At 32.1% G+C, this 26,180-nt stretch overlaps 2 protein-coding genes across 2 annotated transcripts; both read right to left on the bottom strand.

The window, feature by feature from the left end:
- Positions 1–13,416: 13,416 nt before the first annotated feature.
- LOC110996491 (aquaporin AQPAe.a-like) lies at positions 13,417–14,647 on the bottom strand. Its single transcript, XM_022264171.2, has one exon. The coding sequence runs from the start codon at positions 14,424–14,426 to the stop codon at positions 13,659–13,661; it is 768 nt and encodes a 255-aa protein (XP_022119863.2). The 5' UTR covers positions 14,427–14,647; the 3' UTR covers positions 13,417–13,658.
- Positions 14,648–17,411: 2,764 nt separating this feature from the next.
- On the bottom strand, positions 17,412–18,161 carry LOC123690339. The gene has a single exon (XM_045633676.1). The coding sequence runs from the start codon at positions 18,027–18,029 to the stop codon at positions 17,445–17,447; it is 585 nt and encodes a 194-aa protein (XP_045489632.1). The 5' UTR covers positions 18,030–18,161; the 3' UTR covers positions 17,412–17,444.
- Positions 18,162–26,180: the final 8,019 nt, after the last annotated feature.

Here is a 26,180-nt window from a genome sequence, read left to right as displayed (position 1 = left end):
GTTACATCGAAGAAAAATGGTCAGACAACAAGAACCGACCTCGGAAACGAGTTCACTCATATATTTTGCAATCGGCACTGGTATTCCCGTTTAAAAGGGAATAAAATCACTGCAATTTTATTCGTGTTTCTATTTGCTTATGGAAACTATGAATATTTTGATGTTTGTTGTTTTACGGGAATGTACAATATCTACCTATATTCATAAAACAATTTTTTTTAAATATCGATGGAAGAGAGAAGTGCCGTAGGTTATGTGAATGTTCTTGAGAGTTGATTGGGTAGACCATGTCTCATTTACCTTACGAGCCGTATTAACTCAAATTTTCATTACCATCATCTTGAGCGCTGAAAATATACGAACCGCTTCACAAGACATTTTTTTTTGACCAACGAACGGTATCGACTCTTTCCTGTGAGATACGACCTCCAACTGTTTAAAAAACGCATATTCTTCCCTCAAAGGTCGGCAACACACCTACTTAAACGGGTAACATGGGATGCGATGACTGCCAATTTTTTTGTGTCAGGCTCGCTTGGCCCCCTGTAAAAAATAAAGTAAACAAATTTACGAAAGAAAGTAAATAAATAAATGAATTTCAGCTTTATTTGATGTAGCTCTGTGCTGTATAGAAAGAAATTAAAATCAGTAAAAAAATTAAATTAATTCGTTTCTACTTGTAAAATAGAGGAAAATCCAAATATATAAAAAAATCAGTCAATATTAATATAAAAGTATTAATATAAAAATTATTACTCTAATATTAATATTCTAGGTATCGGAAAGTGATGGTATCACTATTTATAAATAAGAGATGAATAAATACAAATAATATACCTACCTTAGCTAATAATTTGGCCAAATCGTATGTATCTTAACTATGTAAAGCATTTTAATCCATTTGCTTTAGAATTCAATCTGCCTCAGATATGCTAAGCCAATGACGTAGCATTAACACATTGCATTGAGCACACGATACTAGAATATTTATTCACGATAGGCAAATACCTAACATAACTATACATTTGCTTATATTTAAAAAAAGGAATGTTTATCTATAGGTTTTTTATTTGTACAGATAAAAATACTAGTCTAGACAGAAGCGACAAACTATTATAAAAATCTGAATAGTAAGCGTTGAACACAGCTGCCATTTGAATCTAGAATTTAGTTTTTGTCGTTACTCTATTTTCTATGTAAGACTTTTATTTGTATATTTTCATAGTTATTTGTAACGAGAGGTTATAAATGTTTGCAAATTTAATTATATTGTTTTCTTTTAAATCAGTTATAGTTTTTATTGCAATGTCTTGTTTCAGAATAATACTTAATATTGTTTTTCTCTATTATTTATAGCAGTGCACTGTGCAGGTGCCTGAATTACCAACAAATATAGCAAATTAATTAGAAGTATTATTATTTGTTTTAAATATTGTAAAATTGTTGGATGATTTGCTTTTTTTTTCAAAAAGAGTACCGAGCTTTTTACGCCGGCTTTTTCTCTCGGCCAACACCCTCTGTCTTCTTTGCCGATGAGTAGGGATGCCAACAGGCTCGAATTTAATAACGGGGAATAAGTGATACCATGATGATCCTATGTTCCAAAATAAACGTATTTCATTTTATTTATTTTAATTAATCATGAATAATTGAAATTAGTCGTTTTAGTTGGTTTGGATTGTAATAAATAGACTATAGTATGGTGAGGGTCTTTCTTAGCTGATGTGGAATCATAAGAAAACCCCGGTAAGCTTGACATAGGTGTATTTATATTTTTTCTTATATTACATATTAACACATCAGGTTTAAAGAAATGTGTTTGATAATGTTAAAATCAGAAAAGTCGTGTATCAACTTCAGGATTAAAAATGCATGCAAGTGGAGAGGGTTATGTAGGCTTCAATCACTGTAAGTTACCTACTAAAACCTGACAATGCCATCTCCAAGGCGAGGCCTTGTCACACTCCGTCCAGGTCATATCTCGTCTCGCGAAACTACTCAATCCTGTAAAACAACCTACACTGATAAAAACATTAAATAAACGATGACATAAGCGTCATTGTTTAACATTTCACAGCAGTGACTTGTTAATGTAATACCTAGATAAATAAATTTTATTAAATTATTAGGTAAAAATTATGTATTAGTAATAATTAGGTAAATAATTATATATGTTATTTATGTAGCTTGAGTACGTAATACTTCATACTTCTATTATTTATATTGCGTTTTAATTATTATTCTTTATTTTTATTATATATTAATTATATTTAACGTTCTGTTATTGTTTCTGTGCACCGTGTAGATACTATAGATTTCAGTCAATATTTATTACAATAATAAAATGTTTGAAACTAGTAGTCGGTAGTCCTCAATGGATTTTCGACAAACACATGTCTATTTGTTTCATTTATAATATTTAAGGCATGGTTTTCTGTGGTTATGAACCTTAAACACTTATTATTTCGCCGGAAATTGCAAGATTGAACCAAGGAGGATAATAATAACATATATTAGTTACATTGATTGGTAAAGGTAACTTTTGGTACATGATGGCAGTAAATGAATAAACGGAAGAATATTTCCATCGGACTTAAATTGTGCGATAATTGCTAGCATCAAAACATTATCACGTCAAGCCAAAATAAGCCCATTAATTTTTTCCAATTTCATATATTATAATATAACATTCTTGTTTTCCATAATGTCTAAAAGGACAACTTAACATATATTAAAGAGTCACTTGGATTTAAAAACGTTTCATATGTTAGTTTTTAGTTAATTCAGCGTCCAGCACACTTATTTTATGTAAGTTAGAAGGTCATATTTTAAAATATTAAAGCCAGAGTTGACACCCAGCTTTAAACAAACAGTTTAATTTAACATCCCTCAAACAATTAAACCTTATTTGGTATTTTTAGCAACATATCTTAACCATATCTTTTTTACTCGATTACTGCGCATTTAAACTAATATTTTATGATGATTGCAAATCACTCGAATGGTTGACATATGTAATAAAATAGACTTATTTCCGAATTAATATAAATATAAATGCTTTACACAAAAAACTACATTACAAAATACTTGTATCTTTTAATTAATATTCGTTTCATTCAAGCATAAATTGGATTAATGTATGTATTACGAAAAATGTACGCGAATATTAACAAAACGGATATTAATGATAAAAGGATTGTTCATTTTCATTTAAAGCTGTTCGCTTTGGTCGCTGCATATATTAATAACGGAATATATAAATAACGATGGAAGGGCCTGTGGTCAAATTATGTACTAGCTAGTTTCACCGCTTTGATTTCCATTTTACACATTAATAATAAAAAATAAAAATACCGCTTTATCATTAATATGAACGACAACAAAATTATTCAACTCTAGTCCAAAATGAAGTCGGCAAGATTCTGGAGACAACGGATGGCCCAATGAATATATGTATACCTAAAGTTAAGGCAAAAGCCCTGAGCTGCGAAAACCACACACACAGACACAATCATATAGCATATACAACATTCGCACCAACATCTTAACGTAATTAACGTTCTTTTTTAGCGCATACCCTTCCGCGGCGCGACTGCTTGGTGCAGAAGGGTTATGTGGTACTCGCCATTGTGCATACCCACTAAAACCCCAAGGTGCCACCAAAAATCGCCTTATGCGGGATGCGGTAACAGCAGAGCCTTATCCGCTTCCCGACATGCGATGCGGCGGTTGCGTCCGCCTCTTCCCGCCCATTGTTGGTTTGTGAGGATGCTTGACACAGCATCTTTCACAGACCGGGCCATACGCATTTACAAGTAACGTAATTAACGTAACGGAACTTATTGTAACTTAAAACTATCATGATGTCATAGTAAATTTTCTTCCGCATCACGAAAAAGTTTTTAGGGGTCTTCAGTTTAGTTAAGGTTATTTTATTATAAAATAACTATTAATTAAAGTATCGCTCTTGGTGTAACGAGAGTAACATTTTATTCACCACATTATTTTATAATACAATTGCAATTTGGCCGTTTCAAATCCCAATACAGCAATATATTATAACAACTTTGTTAACGATTCACCATTTTGCAACAAATTAGCGAATAAAAATGTTATGTATGAAGCTTGATATTGCCGAGCATTAAAAACAATTTTAAAAGCCTGCCTTTATAAATATGCAAATCGCCGGTCGATTTGACGCGTCACGGCGGTAAGCGTAACTACCCGTCAATAAATTAAATTCCTGAAAAATTTACCTGAATTTGGGAAAAAACTGCTCGTGAATTTTTGCTTATAATAATAATTGTTTTCAATTTTAATTTTTAAATCCTTAGGACACTTGAAGTGCAATATTAAAAATTATGGCAGTCACAAACTCGAAAAAAAAATGAAAGAAATAAAAAAAATTACATGCATAACAAAAAGGATATTTAGTTAAAAAGAAAGTGCGTTAGCCTTATACTAACATTCCCTATGTGGTGGGCCTTTTGATATTCTGACATAATAATTCCTACATAACAATTTTTAAAGCCAGGAATATCTATATGATAGGAAATCGCTCATCGTTCAGGATGTAAAAACTGGACTGGCATCTGAACACACCTAACGCAGAGTTGGAGATGCTACTGAGACCAATCATTTTGTTGATTCGTACACATTAATCTCACCCATGCTAAAAATTAAGAGAAGGAATTTGTTCTAAAAAATCTAAATTCAAACTGACACAGGTATTTATAACTTAAAAATGGTTAAAACTTAACGGTTCCAAAATGTTACACATTGTAAAGAATATCTACTTCTATTTTATTCATAAAACAGATTTATTGTACTTTTAAAACGGTCAAGCGGCTGCATGCTTTAATTAGAAATTATTTTGTGCCTGATCCATTTCTAAGTTCGCTATGAAATCGCGGACACCAGTAGCAAACAATAGCCGCCTATTCCGAGCTGAAGAGCCGGCTTTTTCCGAAATTATTACAACATTTTCGAATATCAAACAAATTTGAATAAATATAAAAATGATCACAAAAGTGTAAGAACAAATCGTTTCAAATCAATCCACGCGACAGGCACTTTTTCCTAAACACTGGCAATTCGTCGAACAAAAAGGCAGGGTCGAGATCTTGTTAAGAGTTTTACATTGTTTGTAACTTATACAAAGCGTTTATCGATTTGGGAACAAATTTCTCTTTCTTCGATTCTTGAATTAAAAAGAACTTTACTCCATTATTTAATAATTTTTCTTTGTCAGCTAAGTTGAAATAGGAACTTAATTTTAATTTGATGAACTCACATCGAAGAGTGAGTGATGTCAGTTATTCAGATTAAGTCATTAATATCGAGTGGTTTCAATTGACGTTTCAGGATATTGGTTTTGCATTGACTTAGGGTTCTTCAAGAAATGAGAAAAGAAAAGAGCGTTCCAATTCTAAAAAGGCCGGCAACGCACTCGTGAGCCCTCTGGCATTGAGTGTCCATGAGCGGCGGTATCACCTTAACATCAGATGAGCCTTCTGCCCGGTTGGCCCCTGTTCTATAAAAAAAGAAAATACAGTATGGCCAATATCTAAAGCTCTTGTTCAAAATTAGTGACTTTATGAGAATTTATTAAATAGTAAAAAGTTTACAAACAATAAAAAATACACAATGTAAGCTCGCAAACAATACATAATAATAAAATTCCTTCAGATCAGAAAGATCTGATAGTTTTATAATACTAGGTAAAAGTAAACAGGCGTTATATAGAACCTTACCTTATCAAACATTACAATGAACTCCATTAAAGAAGTCAACTAATCTCCTCCAGTACAAATTTGCTCTACTTCGTACATAATGATGTTATAAGGATCAGGAGTTGCTAGAAGCAATGGAATATTAGAGAGACTCAAGAGACAATTATCAAATACCATTACAGAGTTTATGCAAGCAACGAAACTCTCAACGATAGCTTTCAGCAATTCTGTTCATGTAAATTGTCATAACAGCTGCAGCACACACACCTAATTGAAAATTTGAGTACGTGGGCCGACATTGGTAACTTTGGGTTCTCCCTTTGAACTTTCTTTGTATTATACAATAATATAAACAAATTTCATGATTTTATATTCTTTAAATAGTCGATTTGTTATGGTCGGTAGGTAGATCTTTATATTTCGAATAGTGTCTTCATAAGAAAATTCACACGAAATATATACACTTATACATATATAATTTCTCAATTTACGTCCAAACACTATTGTATGAAATTTTAGGTAAGAGTTTTATAATGACATAAAGCTAATTTAAACTACGTTTTGTTTCATTAAAAATACAATTGCACCCAACACTAGTCCTTTATAGCCCCACAAAATCTACGAATATTTTTTTTAAAATTCAGCTAATGAAATAGCAATAGTTTGTATATAGGTTTGAAATCCATTGAGATAAGTCCGGCTCCATTTAGCGATCGGCCAGCACAGCTCTCGCTTGATACAAGTGCACCGCACCCTAAATGGAAGCTTATCCAGTTGATTCCAAATGCTTGGTATATCGCTCGAATTCAACAGTACTCACTTTGAATTTACTGCTAACGAGTGACTTCTAAATCTTCATACTGAGAAATGAAATTAAAGAGGAATGCGACAATCGTGTAGCAATTAGTCAAAAACTAACTCGATACAAATTTCTTTTTTAAATTATATTTGTATTAAACTTTGTTTCTTTTTAAAATGATATCGGCTATTACTACTGTACAATTATCTATTTTGTTTGCTTAATCCATAAATCTCGAATATATGATAAATATAATATTAAGTGTTTATCACTACATATTATAAAACAAAGTCGCTTTCTCTGTCCCTATGTCCCTTTGTATGCTTAAATCTTTGAAACTACGCAACGGATTTTGATGCGGTTTGTGTAATAGATAGAGTGATTCAAGAGGAAGGCTTATATGTATAATAACATCCATTAAACAGTGGAAAAGTACTGTTAATTTTGAGGTTTCTAATGTGATGTCGTAAATGATAAAAAAAATTCCGCTTACATTGCAAACGCAGGCTGAACCCTACGAGTTTTATCAAAATAATGCACTAAGTATTGTACACATTGAAAAGGTCTACAGAAAAGTCCGTGATGGTATATGTCTATCTCTTATGGATAACCCACATTTTTATATACAACGTTCACAGATTTTCTGTAGTGTATTTAGTATCAGCATTGCACCCGTGCGAAGCCGGGGCGGGTCGCTAGTATTGTATAAATTGTGAATTACTTCTTAGTTGACAAGGCGTAAATTTGTGATCGCAAAACATCACGTGGCCAGAAATAAATAACCGACTCTAAAATGCGCTAAGATTTGACATTATTTGACAGTTCAGTCTACGAACGCAGGGGTAAATATATACCTCTTTTTATTTTTTTTAAATCAGTTTTAGAACGAATTTCAATATGTGTTTGTATTAGTAACAAATTGCTTCAGTGCACATGTCTCGTATTATATTAAGTATTTCATAAATATGTCTAAGTATATTCACATACTAATGGAAAAGTTAAACTTATTCTTTCATACAAGGGAATATCAGAAAGTATAACTTAAGTATTTAAATATTAATTTTCAGAGTAGTAAAAAAAATAAAATTTGAGTTTCGCTGTAATTCCAAAGCGAAATTTAGTAATATAATTTGATACACCTGTTTCAAAGAGTTTTTACTTGTTTTTATACTTTTTTGGCAATGTGATAAAAGTAAAATAAACCACAGTTTCGTCGACATTTTACTTGACTTTTTACGGTTTCGTATTTTAATTTAAGTTCAAAGACTAATTAAAAGTTCTATTCTCGTGCAAGTCACCCTAAATGATGAAATATTATTTCATGTATGAAATTTTGTAATATTGTTTCTAAAGGAGGAGACTTTTAAATATCTGATGCACATATTAAAATTAAATTACCGCTGCTTGGCAGTAGACCTATATAATAATAGATTACATAATGTTTTATTTAATAAAACATGATAAACATTCAATAAAAGAACATTCTATATAAATTCTTTCAAAAGATTTTTCCAACAAGTACCGAGTGTGTAATTATTTATCGAATGTTGCAAATTGCTACCCATTTGCTAACTAAATTAACTATTCCGTTTCTTTCACAAGGACTACGGTTATGTTGCACTCGCAATTTTTCCACGTTTCCATTTTATGAGTCGTGAAATGATTTCCAAACCAAATTCAAATAAAATATTAAACGACACTCTTACTTAGCGGTATTTGTAATTCTAACTTCGTGTTCAGCATTTTTGAATGATTTTATTTTTAAATTTCATTTAAAGAAAGATATATATAAAGCGTTACGTATATGCGATTAAGTTATATAACTGGCGTCCTATTATACCGGTTTAAGTTATAGTTTGTATATAAGGAACCGTTTACCGTTTCTAATTGGTATATAAGGAATATCTTATCTTTAATCTTGTCACAACAAAAAATCTATGTAATTGACGATGATATACCTATATTTGTTTCTAGTTCTATTGGGGAGTTCAAATAGTAGATACTCAATTGAGTGTGTGGAACCAGCTACTATTTCCAAACCAATTCGACTACCAATAGTAAATGGATATATAATTAGTCACTTAACATCAGATGCCTCCTGCCCGTTTGCCTATTCTTTAATAAAATCCATAATTACCATTATTAATCATTAATTGGTAGGTATAGGTAGCAACGAAATACAAATGCTCATTAAAAAGGACACTGACCCAAATATAACTGGCAACGTACAGTTGCTAATGAGGTGAAGAGAGCTGGAACGACTAAGAGTAAAGTAAGACGTGAAGGAGGATGACTGCTATCGTGGGTCATACTACTGTGTCTTACAGTAGTATGACTATTATCTACGCAATGATTATCACGCAAGTTATCTTCAGTAGCGGCATCATAGACGTGTAAAGCGAATTTAAACTTCAAACATGCTTGTGATGGGTATAACAGTGACGAGGGTCAACGTGACTCTGATATCAATCCAATTCCCAAACCCCGTATGTCAGCCATCTATTACATATGGGAAAATGTGATATGTTATTACATAGCATTTGTAAGTATTATGTATAACATATATCCTATATAGAAGTATACTTCCTTTTATTCATTTAAATAAAATGTTGGTGATAATGAAATCAACCTCCATTATTTACAAAAACTAAAAGTCTGTAAAGTCGTCTTTCGTTGTTTTTCGGTCGAATAGTATTTACGCTGTGATAAAAAGAGACATATGAGTACTTAAGTGAAAACGGTGAAGACAGAATGAAGTCTGTTAGTGCAAATGAATATATTAACTCAAAAAGTCAGATGACAATTCAATCCATAGACTCAGGGGTATTAACAGGTATAACAAAAGAAAGTTTACATAATTTAGCTTAAGTTATGTGAAACTGATAGACGACTTCTTAGTGCCTGATATTCAACCTGAAAGAACATGGTTCCAGCAGGTCGGAGCAACATCACGCACGTCCAATACGTTTCTACCAATTCGTGAATTTTTTTTATGCAAATTGATCTCCAGGAGAGGTGACATAGATTGGCCTCCACGCAGTCCTGATTTCAGCCTCAGGATTTTTCAGGATTTTTTCTATGTCTACGCCAATAAACTGACATCTGTGGCACAATTGACAGAAAATAACCATCACGAAATGGCAGCCATCATTAAGTCCACCTGAAGAGTAATAAGTAATTTAATTGTTCGATTACGAGTAATTTCCCAAAATGTGTACTTTAATAACGAATAAACACTATTTTGATACACGACTTACTTTTTTAATCAATCAACTAAATATGAACTTTCCTTTTCTTTTAAAACGTTTTAACAAATAAATAATTAAATAAATAAATAATGTCATTATTTAAAGTAATTAAGTTTGTTTATGGAAGTGCTGGGAACCCTGACACAGGTATATTTTACTTAAAAATAAACTTCCAAATCTTACACTTTGAAAAGAAAATCTACTTTCTCTAAAATAAATAAAGACTTTTTATTATTTTATTATTATTATAAAAAAATGAGTATGTCTTTTTTTAAGAAAAATAAAACATATACTTAAATACTAATGAAAACGGTGAAGACAGAATGAAGTCCCCTAGTACTGTCTATGATGCTATAGAACGGACTTTGGTACAGCTTTCGCTCATATATTCATGTAATTAAACTAAAACAGTATAATGAACTAAAATATATAATTACTACATTAATCAAAATACACGAAATCGACGCGCGCGGTAGCGGAGGCAAATGTATGATATTTATATAACGCTGACAAATTTGGCTGTGTATGTTGTTATGTGTTCATATCATTCTACACTCGTCACTTTAATGGCAGTCGATCGTACTACCATTATTATTGCTAGTAATCAGCAATTGTGCGTAATATTAATTGGAGTCAGTATGTGTAAAGAAATTTTAAAGTGTAAAAAGAGGCTTAAAATTATTTATACATTAAACTTGCATCGCAAAATTAAAACACATTTTTTAACTCTCAACTATTGTCGAGTTCCCGTCGATTAACTATACAATACTACAATAAAGTATTGTGCTGGAAACAAAAACAACGATTTATAAGAAACAATATAAATCTCTTCGCCTTACCCGCCATTACAAAAACCACCCGACAAATAGTTGGGACTTTTCGTTCAATTACCTAAATCGTATTTTATCGACGAGCTCACTCTAACGAATTACCCTTTAAAGTTACCTAATGACGCGAGAATTTGATACAACCTTCGGTTGTTATTGTTAGTATAATAGTTATCAAGCTTTTATTTTACACCTAATAGATAATCTACAAAAATACGAATCGTTGTGATAATTGTTCCCCCTTCTTTTTTTTATAAAAAAGTTAACTATTTAACCTATGTATTAAAATTTACGATTGAGGCGTCCTACATAATTGAATTTAAAACCATACTGCGCAAGGGTATTAAAACATTTATTTATATTAGAAAAGTTCAAATTCCTGTTAATATAATGCCTATAATATTACACAAGATACTTGGAACTCAAAAACTGAATCTATTTTAATAAGACCTGGACTGTCCCCTAGACATAAATTTTTTATTCAAAAAAGAAAAAAACTGTTTTGTAGCCATAATTTTTTTACTATAAGGCAGCAGGTGATCATCCTTCAGTACCTGTTCCTCGAGTTTTTTTCGTTAATCGTAGAATGAGTAACAGAATGAGAACACTACGACGCCAACCTTTTATTTTTTGAAAGGAATCTCGCTGTTGGCCTTAAGGGCCTTTACAGCTCAGCACGGGCTGTTTGGCGAGCTTAGCTCAGCCGAAAAGGGGGGGTTTCCCGCGACTCGCGCAAGGGCGTCTCCTGTGAGACTCGAACCTCGGCTTGGGCCGTCGCGGGGGGCGACGCCAACCACACGACGCCAGCGCTAGCGCCGTCTCTCCGCGCAACCGGGCACGTTGCTCCCCGTCTACGCCCGATGCGCAGTGGAGTATGGCAATGTGACATCGGGTCGTGTACAAACCTTCTTGTGTGCAAGGTCAGACGGTTTCTACCCGGCCGTGCTAAAACCGTCTCGTGGGCATGAGCCCTAAGTGTTGAATAGACAGAAAGTCTATAAGTGCACAGCCGGCGAAACCATGACCTCAGGGACAGGAGTCGCACAAGAGTCATGTTAAAAATTTTGTATGCGAGAAATTTTTATGCACTAAAGTATGAGTAAATAGACCATAATACTCATCCACTTTCAATATTATCATATACAGGTTATGGTGGTATATGGAGTAAATTTGTATGAAAATTTGCCTTAAATTTGGTTAGGTTCTTCTTTATTTCGGCTTAAAATCATTTTCGATCTACTAATTTTTTTCGTTTATTCGATGAAACTGTTGCTAAATTTAAGTGCCAGAACCTAATTTAATTATGTCGGCCTCAACATTAGCTTCGTTAGTTATCAACACGACTTTGTACTTGAAACTTAGAAACAATTTATCTACAACTACACATGTGCTCATTTAAATGGTTTATGTATTCAGTTCCTGTATTTCGGCGGTTCTATTACCAGCGAAATGATAAAATTAAAAAGGCAACGCCCACACTAATATTGGTGTCCATAGTCTGCGATGCCCTCTTTGGGCGTCCTGTAGACTCGTACTACCATTTATATTGCTAGTAATCAGCAATTGTGCGTAATATTAATTGGAGTCAGTATGTGTAAAGAAATTTTGAAGTAAGAAAAGGCTTAAAATTTAAATAGCCATAATGATCGCCGACCTTTGCAAGGAGAAGGCACTATAAGAAGAAGTATTCATAGATAGAATGGTAATGAAGTAAAACTATGAACAATACGGTCTTAAGCATTATTTGACTTGTTAATTTTAGTACCAAATAATTTGTGGTAGAAAATCTAATTATTGTGATTATGCGCACGACATTATCTTGGTCACAGGCAGCAAGTAGAATCAAACCTCCAGACTAACAAACGCCGTCGATTTTACTGGTCGAGTTAGTTTCCTCGAGATGTTTTCCTCCTCCGCATAAACAAGGATTCTTTGCACGCTTGACCTCAACTCCAGTCATATGCCTACTGCCTAGTCTTTAGATGAACAGAAATTGATTAAACATTTTGAAAAATAACAGAAAGACACAGGAATTATACTAATTGTATTAATTAGTACCTAGCATTCCAAATTGTTTAATTATGCCGTTCTTGTATTTATTCTGTGTGTGTTCAATTAACGCTGTATCTTAACAATTTGACATCGACGTGTCAGCCGAAGAGTTGAGAAGAGAGAGAGAGAGATCTATAGTTTTTATGTACAAAGTACATAAATACTATACTGCTAAAGAAATTTTAGGCTAAGCACCAGGCTAGATTGTAAAGTTTGGATAATTATTATTTAGTATATATACTTACGTATGAAATAGAAAATCATGGGAAAGAAGTTGTGTAAAAACTTGAGAAACTGTTTAAATACACGGTGATTGCCCGCATTAATTAAATTGTATTACTGTCAATACTCTAGAAACATTTCGCAATTTGTTATATTTTATTATTAGCAACAATTTACTTTATGACTATGTACACAACATTCTAGAAGAAAAAGATGTTTCTATTTTTTTATATTCATGTCACACATCGTAATTATTTTAATTTTTATACATTCCTCAATTTTTTTTGTCAGTTTTGTGACAGGACAATTTAGGTATGTATAAAAATTAACAATAAAAAAAATATGAAGTATTTTAGCATTTATTGTTATTAGTTTTGATAAACAATAAAAACTATGCTTCTACGTATATTGTTTTAATAACTTTTTTAAACAATTTTATATGTACTTGAAAAGTTGAAAAATTGAACTATATGTCGATGTTTTTTATTTACGTAGGTTATTGTTTGTATAATGAACAACTATTTACTTTAAAAGAAATATCAATTTTAATAGTAGAGATTCCATTTAATTCATGACGAATTCAATAAATATTATATTTATTTTTATAATAATAAGTTAAAATACATTACGTTTATAATAATATGAACATTGTTTTTTTCTATTATATGTATATAATATATATAATAAACAACAATATTCGAATTATATTTTTAAATTAATACAATATTACTTTTCACATAAAGTCTGTCGAATAGTTTATTCGAAGTCTTATTGAGTATTATAAAATATCCTTTTCACGTTTAAACCAAATTAATTTATAAAACACACCAGCGAACGCACCTCCTATGAGTGGACCAACCCAGTACACCCAGTGCGCATTCCAATTGTTGGTCCATAACGAGGGACCTAATGTTCTCGCTGGATTCATACTTGCTCCAGTCAAAGGTCCACCAGCAATCGAAAACGCGGCAATAGTTAAACCAAATTTCAACGAATTTGCCTCATCTTTATCCACATTTACCGGATCCCATACGGCACAGTTAATAAAACCCAAAGCCGATGATAAAATTATCTCAACGATAAGTGCCTGGTACGGTTGCATGTCTACACGGGGCTGAGTGGCACAGATTGCTCCCGGTATTAAATCAAAGGGCGATACTACAACTAATAGCCCGTACCCAACGATCGAACCGAGACATTGAGCAATGACGTATCCGATTCCAAGGCCAATAGACGTTTTACCCCAAATCATTGCTGTTAGGGTAACCGATGGATTCATATGCGCACCAGATATGTGGCCGAAAGCAGAGATATTGAATAGAACTATCAGTCCGAATCCAAGAGACACATAGAGCGGTGGCTGACTTGCTAATCCGTCTAGGGGAATGCATGACATACAGCCAAGGAAAATAAGTAAAAACGTTGATACGAACTCGGCAAGAATTGGCTTCCATTGCACGTTCCACCACTGCACTACTGAGGAATTATTAAGTTTTTCGTTTGTAATATTGCCAATGGCATTGACAACATGCATTCCGTTAGTCATTGTTCGTTAACACTTGTAGTTTTAATAATACGTTTTATCCTTATTTGTAATTAATTATGTACATAGTTGTTTCATGTTTCAATAAACTACACGGCAATTAAGTTACAATATTATGATATTATTTTTCCTTATGCACGCGTCCGCACCTCTTGGCGCGAAACGATAAAATAGACACCGGTATAGCTTTTCAAAGTACTAGAATACAATATATTAATACAGATATAATATCTGTTATCAACACAAACTGCTGGAGGTGTGCATTGTTTGACATAATAACTTATTATCTGTACAGGAAAGTTTGCATTTACATAATTTATATAATGAATAATTATTTAAATTGCAACCAAACATAACAATTACCATTACTCACGCATAACAACGTTATAAAGACTGAAACTTGACTTATAAAGACATAAAATCCTTTTGAGATTCCTACATTATATCTAAGCCTTTTTTTTAATATTTTAAAAATGTATGCAAATTCTTATTTTAGAATTTTTTCAGATAAACTTGACTTTTCTGTTAAATTTTCAACGTGCTTAAATTTTTATATTTTAATAACATCAATAAAATTTATCAAATTTAAATGTAATAAAAATATTAGCTTCGCGATAAAGTTTTAAAATGCTTCTAAGGAATGTAATCATTTATATTTATACACGCACAAAAGTATGAAGACAGACTTAAAAGGATCAAATTTCATTATATAAAATATTATAACTTTCAACATATATATGAGATAAAAAAATGATAAAGATTGATGGCTTTGATAACGTATATTGGCATTTTATTGTCATGCCCATCATCTGCTATCAAGCGATAAGATGACTTTGTTTTTGATAAAAAAAATGGGTATATTTAAGTAGTGCCGTAAATGACTAGAGAATGCTATGTAGTGTGCACCACTGGGGGATTTTAAAATTTCTTGGATATAAAATAAATATAATAAATAAAATAAAATATTTATATTATATATAAATTGTAGTGATGTAAATCATCTGCAAGTATTATCAAATAAAAACCAAACAGATTGTAAAGATATATTTAATTTGTGAAGTGGATGAAAGGTTAATAGGAGTTTAATCAGTACATAATGTTTAGGTGGTGTCTCCGTACATTATGTATGAGAGTAAATATGTACTGCATTTCAAATCTATTTGACTAGTATTCGAAGATATAAAATTCGGATTTGATGGATGAAGATTTCACACTCTCGAGTGACATTAGGTAATGGCCACTATCTCCATTGATAGGAATAGGTTAATATTATTTACCAACGCAAAAATCTTACCGTGCCTTTGAAAACAATAATCATTAGAATCGATCTGACTCACAGATGCTGATCTCTCTATATGATAATATGATAATATTTATTCTGAATCGTTAATACAAATGAAATAAAATAAACGGCATGTCAGTAATTTTTATGAAATGTTTTTAGATTTTAATATGTATTGTATTTAATTAGCTAGATAATTAAGGGAAAACAACGAAACTGTTTCACACTAATTGCATTACAAGCGAAAGGATCGAACAAAACGCATTATCTATAATCGAAGTCAAGAAACTCGGTTTGATTAATAGTGAATGGAGGTTTTGTGCGGTTTCTCATTTATTCTGCTAGTCAATTTCCTGAGAAAAGCTCTTGAATAATGTGTCTTTTTAAATACATAGCTAAGGCAATTCTACTTTTAAAAAACAAACTCCATTTTAGAATCGATGCGGTTAATTCGAATTTCAAATTTTTCGTTGTTCTAAAAATGGGAAAAATATCCAGCTTCGAGATGTAATTCTCTTAGGTATTTATAATATGTACTAGCAGACTCGACCAAGCGTTACTGTGGCTAAGGTTTTTGTTATATTACATAGTAGTAAACTATTCAAGGGAAACGGTAGGAGAACTTATGTGAAAGGTTGATACTTTTAACACAGCGCCATCTGTTAGAATTTTATCAAATAATAAACAAATATTTGCAATAAAATAATATTGCGGATTAAATTGAGATGCAAGCTATCCTATCTTTTCAGTTAGATCAAACTGCACAAGGTGTGCAAATTTGATTGATATCGGTTCGGTAGTTTAGTAGTCCATAGCGGACAAACAACGTGACACGTAATTTATATATATTAAGTTGTTTGGTAAACTTACTTCTTTCCATACTTATTTTTAATAAGCTTGATGAAGCATAAATCAAGTATATAATATTTCTTATTTATGGCACCTAAACCAATAACTCGCGAGTTCTAAGTTAAAATAACTTCCACTAAGTTCTGTTTATCTTGCTTGTGTACTTCAAGTCTACGGAAAAACTTTGAAACCTTGTTAGTGTACAACTAGTAGCAACGTTCAGATGCGAAAAAGTGAACAAGTAGTTTACCTAACGAGGGTACAAATTTAAAATAAATTCTCTCCACGTACGATACGGGCATCCTCAGAACATATTATGCCCAACTTAAAGTCCAAACTATTAAATGAGCCAGGCCTTTGTCTGCCCAAACATTCTGAAATTTTAGCATGTCTTTGAAAAAATCCTTTGAGTTACTCTAATGCTTTGTATGCTTAAAGGGCGATTATAAACTTGAGTTTCTTGACTGAATCTATTTTGTTAATGGTTTTAATATGAAATTTTGTAATTTGCCCATGAATTATCATAAAGGATTTGTAAGGACTGAAATATGACGCTGCCTGTTAAAGATGTTGGAAATGTGAACTGGGAGCTTATGTGGCATACGCCGGTTAAGCCAATAGACTATAGAGCTATATGCTTTTACCCGTACGAAGGATTGTAAATAAAAGCTGGATAGATCAGAGTAAAGTTTTCAGAGTAGGTATGACTCCTACGCGTATTTGCTCTTTGACGTAAACTAAACAGTTAGCTCCTTGATGTTCAGTTATATTAAGATATTGAAAAATGGTAGTAGTTAATATAATACAATATAAAAACCATTAGCTAACAGGATATTAACATTTATTAAAAAATAAAATTCGTACGAAAACGTTTATTTATAAATAAATAATTAACTTACAATTCTAAGCTTACATGCCTTACAGGCTGGATCTAAATCGCATCTACATATTTTAAACGGTAGTGAACCGTCAAAAGATTTATTGTAATCCCACAAGACTGCAACACTGCCTTCAATCGAAGGATCTTCTGTGTCGTTTGTGAACTCCATTACTTCGCAATATACTTTATCCCCAATGAGCACCGCGGGCACAATTTTCTCTTTACCCTTCAAAGTAATTTTGCATTTCCAAGGAGTAAACGCCATATACAGATAAATTTGTGTAATTTTCACAGCTAATATTTCCTTCGCTCCGCTTTTGATAGTGACTGGCTTTGATTCATCAACTCTGGGGCAAAAATCCGGGCCGGACATGAGAGCTGGGACGTCACTCGGATAAATGACATTGTCGTTACCACAAGCTTGCTGGGTGCATCTACTTTTTGTCACACACCAGGTGCAGGATTTCTTTGTGATGCATGTCGCACAAGATAAGTATACCCTGCAGGCGTCTTTGTTGGAATCTAAAATAATATCTCCGGCCAGACATAAACTTGATAAGGAGAAAAATATCACTACAAGGGTATTCGGTACCATTTTTCCGAGAGAATATGTTTTTAAAGAAAATTTAAGATCACTTTTCTTAGCTTTATACGATGCTTTATAACTGAGTTGAGTTGTAACCCATAAGTGGACTAAATATGCACTGAAAGATGTAGAACTAATTTATATTTTATGTGCAATCATTACAGTGTAATGTGGAAATGTAGGAAACTGCCCCGTAACCCCAGATGACCTGACTGTGCGTTTGTATCTGTTTGACCGTAGATAAGGTCATTATATATTTTTGCCAGGAATAGATATGATTAAACAATGCACTTAACTAAATAAACGAGTATTGATTTCTGAATAGGTTAAATTAGGAATTAATAAAATTTGCTACGAATAGCGAAGCGATGCTTGGTAGTAAAACTGTATAAATAAGTTTCAGCTACTCATAAAATACAGAAAATAAAAAAAAACTATTTAATTAGTGTCTAACGCAACTATAAGTTTAAATAAATCACATTCTACATTATCATAATAGCCATTATGTTATTGCCAAGGGCGATTGCATCTTCGCAATATAGCACAACGTCAAGATAATAATGTATATGTAAGATAAATCTATGATATTTATATAGTTAATTATTATGAAATCCATCGTAGAATTTGGGGTAAAGTATTCGAAATTTTTTGAATTGTAGTCTACAAGCCTTCATATAAATTGATTTTAGGAGAAAGAAATAAGCTTTTATTATTTATACATATACCTAACTTATTATCTATATACAGAACTCAAAAGACGTTTAGGCACAATCCCACCCGATATTCAGTGAGATACCGCCACTAATTTTTAAGTTAAATCATAATATTTCTGGAGTAAGTAGTATTTCTAGGCCATAAAAATCTTGTCCTTAACCTCCACTGCCTATATTAAACAGGAAAGTAGGTGATTAGCCTTCTGTGTCTTTGTGTTATAAATGCAATGGTTTCCTTACGATGTTTTCCTTCATCGTATAGGCAATAAAACTGCCATTTGGCCGGATTTTGGGTTGAAAGTTATGCTTCAAAGTATATTTAAAACAAGTTAGTAAGTTTTTATAATGATAGAGATTAGTTTTCAGCAGTGTTAGCCAGGTGGTCTGAGCATCAGAACCTCGTCTCTGAGGTCGTAGGTTCGAGCCCCGGCTGAGCACCAATGGACATTCTTTCTATGTCCACATTTAACATTCGCTCGAACAGTGAAACATCGTAAGGAAACCGGCTCAAAAAGTTGACACAGAAAGCTGATCACCAACTTGTCTATCAGATTGACAAATGATCATGGGCAGGTACATAAATGTGAAGCCCAGCCCTAAAAAGATTTTAGCGCCATTGATTTTTTTAGGAGTTTATTTTGTTGATCGGTCAAAGGATATGAATAGTTTAATTAAGTATCATACTATCTCCTAGTGATATAACTAACTTGGTTAGATTACCAAACGGTTGAAAAGGTTGTGTAATTGACATTATAAACGGTAGCGTGATTTGATAAGAAAAATGAATACTAGATAAAAATAAGTGATGTGATAAAAATTTAATATTTTGTTTCATTGAATAAATCAAATATTTAATGTTTAAAGAACTTTATTTCTCATTACAAAACAGAAATATTTTATTTACATGAGAAACTTAATATTAATATGTATACATATATACGAGCGAGATACACGTCGCCATTAGCCGTAACAATTTTAGTCAGTTATGTTCATTCTAACATGCATCTTTAATGCCTTTTTGAATTTGTCAAACACTCCAATATTGCGAATTTGAGATGGTAATTGATTAAATAATTGCACACCCTCATACCTAATAGATTTCTTCAAATAATTTGTACGCGGCTTCGGCAAGATAAGCAAACTCGCTCGACGAGTATTGCGTGTCGTTGTGTATTTGATTTTTTTAAACGACAAGCAACTATGGATAGAGTATTTAAGGATAGAAATTAAAAGGAAATGAAATATTTGTTGGTTCCTTACAGGAATTACAAAAATTATCCATCCACCTTCCGTCAAGGTCCGTCAATCCATGATTATTCTTCCCGCAAAAAATTAACTGTTTGAATTAATAATTGTAAAAAGTGATAATTATTATCTAAATAAAATATTGGTTTTATAAAAAAATAATACGAGAAATTACAACAGGAATAATAATTAAATAATACATTATTGATATTTTAATGTCCTAAATATTTGATTGAATCTACGTGATAATTATTTCCATAATTTAATTTATAACTGCAATCATGAGGGTTTCTGTTGCTAATAATTATAATTATTGATTCTAATTATCATAATCCATTTAATGAGAATTACAAAGCTTAGTTAATACATTTTTATTGTTACAATGTCGGCCTTGTAGCTTGTGCAGTCGACTCTGAGAACGTGCGTTTAAATCCCAGCTGCATACCGACAGATTTGCTTTCTATATGCGGAATTAATGCTTACTCCTACGGTAAAAATAATAGTCGCCTTACTAGGAAACTGGCATGGGGAAGGACCGATTAACGGCATCTATCAGGCACATATGATGGCACTTTTGTAGACAAAAAAGCGGTCAAAGAAAAAGATGCAATTGTTGTAACTCAACACAAAATTTTGGTATAGTATATTTCTATAGGACACCGTAAGTCTTTTTCAACAGAATTCATTCTTATTTAAAATAGATAATTATTATCAAATACATAATATTTCTGAGTTTTGGACATCATTCCGATACACCCGATAATGTCACCCGTATTTATTTAATTACACTTTGTTGCATTAATAGTAAATATACAATCAGATATTAAAGAGTCAACGGGTAACCAAACAAGCGATATATTCCAGGCAAGTCTAATAAGGAAAAATATGAAAGATATACTAAAAGCGAAGTACCTATAACTTAATTAACAAAATAAAATAAAATGACAAGTAACAAGACTCATTACAAATACAAAACTAAACTCAGAAAAAAATATCTAAGACGACAAAGACGTAGCTAATCATTTGTATCGGAGAGTAATTTCCATCTTCATGGCTAAGACGTAGCTAAACATTTGGGGTCGGAAAGTAATTTATCAAAAAAAACATAAGTTTTGTTTTTAATACTCTGAGAATCATAACTAGGACCTGGTCTAAATGCCTGAACAAGGTTATGCTATTTAGTAAATTATAACTAAAACTTATAGAACTACGACAATTTATAACGTCACAGTTGTGGATTACCCAGTCCTAACCTGAAAAGAAACGGATCACTCCAGCTATCTATGAAAAACAAAAAGGGAGATCGTGATTTGCCGAATTATGCTAAGGAAGAGAATCGAAAACATTTGCTGCACAAAGAAGCATAATCTCGTACGGGATTTTACTGTGGGGTCGGGCTGCTGACATTGAATCCATTTTTATTTTTCAAAAGAAAGCTGTCAGAGCCAGTTATAAACTTTGTTGTTACGAATCTGTTAGACATAATTTCATTACTAGAAATAAAGATGAAGTAGCTGAACCAAAATTCAGATTAGACAAAATTCAAACATCATTTATGGGGTATATTGGGTTAAAAGTTACAATAAAATACCCTGTGACATTAAAACTCCTCAATAAGTGAAAATTTACATTTGTAAACAAGTAACTTACAAATTAGAGGATTATATCAAGATAAGAATGCTGTGAAATATACTGGTCCTGCTTCATAGGATAATCATAGAGCCTTGACAAAATCAATTGGTTGCAGATCTAAATTTACATATTATTTTTTGTTGTATAATACTACAAACACATTATTTAATGTTTATCTCACAAACTGTTTTATTGCTTTTTTATTACTCTTTAATGTATTATATTCTATGGTTTCAATATTTGTAAATATGTGAGGAACATGTATGTATACTAACTACAATAAAGACCTGTATAGTGATATTATTTTAGGAGTAAATTGTCTTCACATATAATTATTTAACTTATGTATACAAATATTCTAAATGTTATTTTAAAAGAAAGAGTAACTGTGGAGTTTCTTGCCCATTCTTCTTCACATGAAACTACCTTTTGGAAGCGGAACTAGAATAATCTTTATTCAAAAGTGCCATTTTAGGTGGTCTAATTGGAATAAATGATTTGATTTGAAGCCCACCAAAAATCCATGCAAGTGAAATGCAAGAAGAAACAATTAGGTAGAAAATATTAAATTGCTGCTTTAAGGTTTCATGTAAATATTGTATTGTTTTTTTTTAAATAAAAATTGTTTGTATTTATGTTAGAATTAAACATTTTATTAATCTAGTCACATGTTTCATTTAAAATTTCTTGTCATAAAGTAGATTAATGCTAACTCATATATGTAATATAAAGCCCTAAAGAATATCCTAGGTCGCTAACTTGTGTATAGATGTAGTTCATTGCAAGTATGTAGGTACATATGAGTTAATATTATAGGCTTTTAAATAGATGATGAATTTAATATTATTTATTAAAATACTTCATTATTTACTACCGCGGTTCTGTAGCTAGTAATGATTCTAATGATGTGCTAAAATTCTAGTTATTTCAACTTTTAACCATACACAGTTTACCTTTTCAAACTGCATTACTGGTAACAGTATTGTAATATTGTATTGTTTTTTTTAATAAATTTTGTTTGTATTTATGTTATAATTAAATATTTTATTAATCTAGTCACATGTTCATATAAATGTCTTGTAATAAAGTAGATTGATGCTAACTCATATAATATGTAATAGAAAGTCCTAAAGAATATCCTAGGTCGCTAACTGTCGTATAGCTGTAGTTCATTGCAAGTATATAGGTACATATGAGTTAATATTATAGGCTTTTAAATACATGATGAATTTTATATTATTTATTAATATACTTCATTACTACCGCGGTTGTGTAGCTAGTAATGATTCTAATGATCTGCTAAATCTCTGCTATGGAAGGTAAAGTGTAGAATTTCCATCGTTTTTCGGCAGATATTCCCTCTTTTATATAAATATATTATGCAATACACAACAATGATAGCCTGTACATTTTTTAAAACCACCCTTAATTGTGACCCTATGCAGGGAAACCTTCTTTTCCACACTCTAAATGCTCTTTCCGCCACATTTTACTTAATTTTGTGCTTTTTCTTATAATAAATGTATTTATCATAGCTTGATTTCTGTGAAAATCAGCTGTTACTTTATGAATAACCAGCGGCCATCTTGTTTAACCCTGCTATACTGAGTAGTTAACTTTTTTGACTAATGGTTAGATATTTGACCATTAGTAACTCTAACCACGGATCAAAAAACGCATTTTGCTGAATTTTAACTATTAGTAACGATATTTAACCAATAGTTGAGTTAACTACGGATCAAAAAACTGGCCCTAAGAACCTACATCCGCCGTTAACTATTTCCTTAGCACAAGCTTGTCGGAAACAATTCTACAAACAAGTAAGAATATACAACACAGCTTTGTATTCTAACATATTAGGAAATATTTATTGTCGTCTATACAAAATTTAACAGCTTATAAAACTGAAATAGAATGTTATTCTTGTCTTTTGCATGCTTAAATGTATTTCGTTCCGTTGTTAAATCAATCTATGATATATGCATATATCTATAAGTACTTATACTATAAACAGGAATGATTTGTATGTAAGTATGTTTGTAACGAATTGGCTCAAAAAAAACCTGTCTGGGACGGGCCGCTAATTCGTAATGTATATTTTACTGTTGTCCAAATACTTTTATGTCTAATTAAACTATAATGAAATAAAGTTTAATAAGAAGTGTCATCCTAGTTATTAATCGTGCGAACCCAAAAGAATTATGTGTTCGTTCGTTAGTACCGTGAGACGTGAGTATTTTGTGAGACAACAAGCATGTCTAGACTGTGTTAGATACAGCGGGCTGATCACTATTATCAATGAAACTCGTCTGGCCCATACTCTATTCGTCCGAGACTCACATATAAAATATCACCTATTCTTAAACAACATAACAATAAAAATGTTTGTACTCGTTTAAGCTTAATAAAACTATGGCAACGAAAACGCTTCCTACGTTTAATACACGCAATAGGAAAGAAATAAAGAGAGCAATCTGCACGATTATAATAGCTATCTTTGCTGTTAATACAGATAGGCTTCGTTCGTGTCGACACCAATACTGACCGGATCGGTACACCGAATACGCTTAACCACAGTAAGCCTGGTAATTATATAAGAGTTCCTAGATAAAAAAAATATACATAAGGATTTTATAACCAGGTGTGTTATTATCATCTCGACGTCCGCCGTTAAACAACTAAGCGTTTTTCAAGGTAGTTTTTGCCGCGCACCACAACTTTGTGGAACCAGCTGCCCACTGAAATACTCCAGAACCAATTCGACTGAGGGTCCTTTAAGAAAACAGCGTAACAATTCTTAATCATCCGGCAACGCACTCGCGAGCCCTCTGGCATTGAGAGTGCCCATGGGCAGCGGTATCACGTCAGATGAGCCTCCTGCCCGTTTGCGTCATGTGACAATTTAATCACTTGTTATTTGAATCTTGAGGTACGAGTTTAATTTATAGGGAAGTAGATAATTTTTATGTAAAAATTAATAAAATAATCAGACAGCTAAAGCATGATACTCTTAATCAAATATTATTGTTATACATTGTCACTTATCTATAGTGAAAGGCGAGATCCCGAGGCGAATCCCAGACGGTTGGACCGAGCAAGTTCAATTTCTTAAAGGCCTTAATTACCCAGACATGCCGAAGAGAAAACAATGGAGAATGATATACAAAGCCAACACGACCTTCAGTAATGGAGAACGTGACTTAAAAAAAGTCACGTATCTATGTTTCAGGTAAAGAAAAATTTAGCAAAATCTCTTTAGTAAATAAACCACAAATGTTTTGTTTATCGGCACTTAATTATCTATTAATAAGATCTCTATGACATTATAAATAATAATTGAAAATTAGCTAACGTCATATAAAACGTCCAACGACGCCCCTCGGGACTACGGGTAATAGTTTATAACGAAAGCTAAGCAAATAGCTCACAATCCCACGATAGGGAGAAAACATATTCATGCTGTATAGATTCAAGCAAAATAGATATTTGCTTGTGTAATTATAACATATTTCCTGTATACGTTTGTGTAAATACTTTTAAGCTTTGAGTTCCCGTTGGTATTTTCTCTTTAGCGTTTTATCACAAAACAATGTATGTAATTTTAGAAAACATTTTTACAAGTATTTGCTGCATACGTGTGTAGACTTATTTCTTTGTCTTATGTATGTATGACATGTTTACGTTAAAGTTTTAGTAAAATAGAAGCCAATTTTGAAATGTTAAGAACACCGGCTATTTATCGTAGTCATCGGTAATCAAACGTGTGTATCTGCTCAAATTTTTCTCCTGTAAATGAACCCAGGATCCTCAGTTTTGCGAATTGCGTTTTGCAAATATAGCATAAGATGTCGTTAGATATTTCTTTATAATGGTGAAGATAATCTCATCATCATTACTTAATTGGAAAGTCTTTTCAGTTCAGTTCCAGTAACAGTGAACTGAAATACCCCGTGTACAGTCCAGAATCGAATTAGAAACGTTAAGTCAGACACCGGCCAGCGTCGATTACACATTCCGTAACAAATTTCTACTCTCCTTTTCTTTTTTTTCTGCTTTTTACCAAAGAGGTTTAAATATAGGTAATTTATTTGTTTATGGTCATAGAGAGGACATATATATATTTTAAAAGAATAGAGAGATTGTAAAAATATGATGTATGCACAAAGTATAAAAAAACATATTTTCTTAACTTAAACAATAAAATGATGTTGATATTTCTAAAAAATAGTTTGTTGTAAAAGAACGTTCTACGTTCTTAAGAAATAGAGATAGTACCGAACATTTCCAGTCAAAGCTTTGTTCAAAGCAATTATTGCGACTTTCTCGGAGATCTCATTTTGACTTGAGTAATCAGACTTATCTTGAGATTTACTCGTCCGACTTGTGTTTAAGATTCTTATGACTTTATGTAACTCGCCTTGAAAGGAATTTGTGCGCTTATTTATTAATACAAGACAAAGTTGATACGAGATAAAGACACGCTACTTTTAATTAAGGAATTGCGTTGCATCAATGTCAGATATAAACAAATTATATTACGCAGAGGAGGGCATTTACTTTATATCAGCTT

Source organism: Pieris rapae, chromosome 2, assembly GCF_905147795.1.
Source record: "Pieris rapae chromosome 2, ilPieRapa1.1, whole genome shotgun sequence".
NCBI classification, from domain to species: Eukaryota; Metazoa; Arthropoda; class Insecta; order Lepidoptera; family Pieridae; genus Pieris; species Pieris rapae.
Note: the sequence above shows the minus strand (reverse complement) of the source record. Positions and strands in the feature narration are given on the sequence as shown.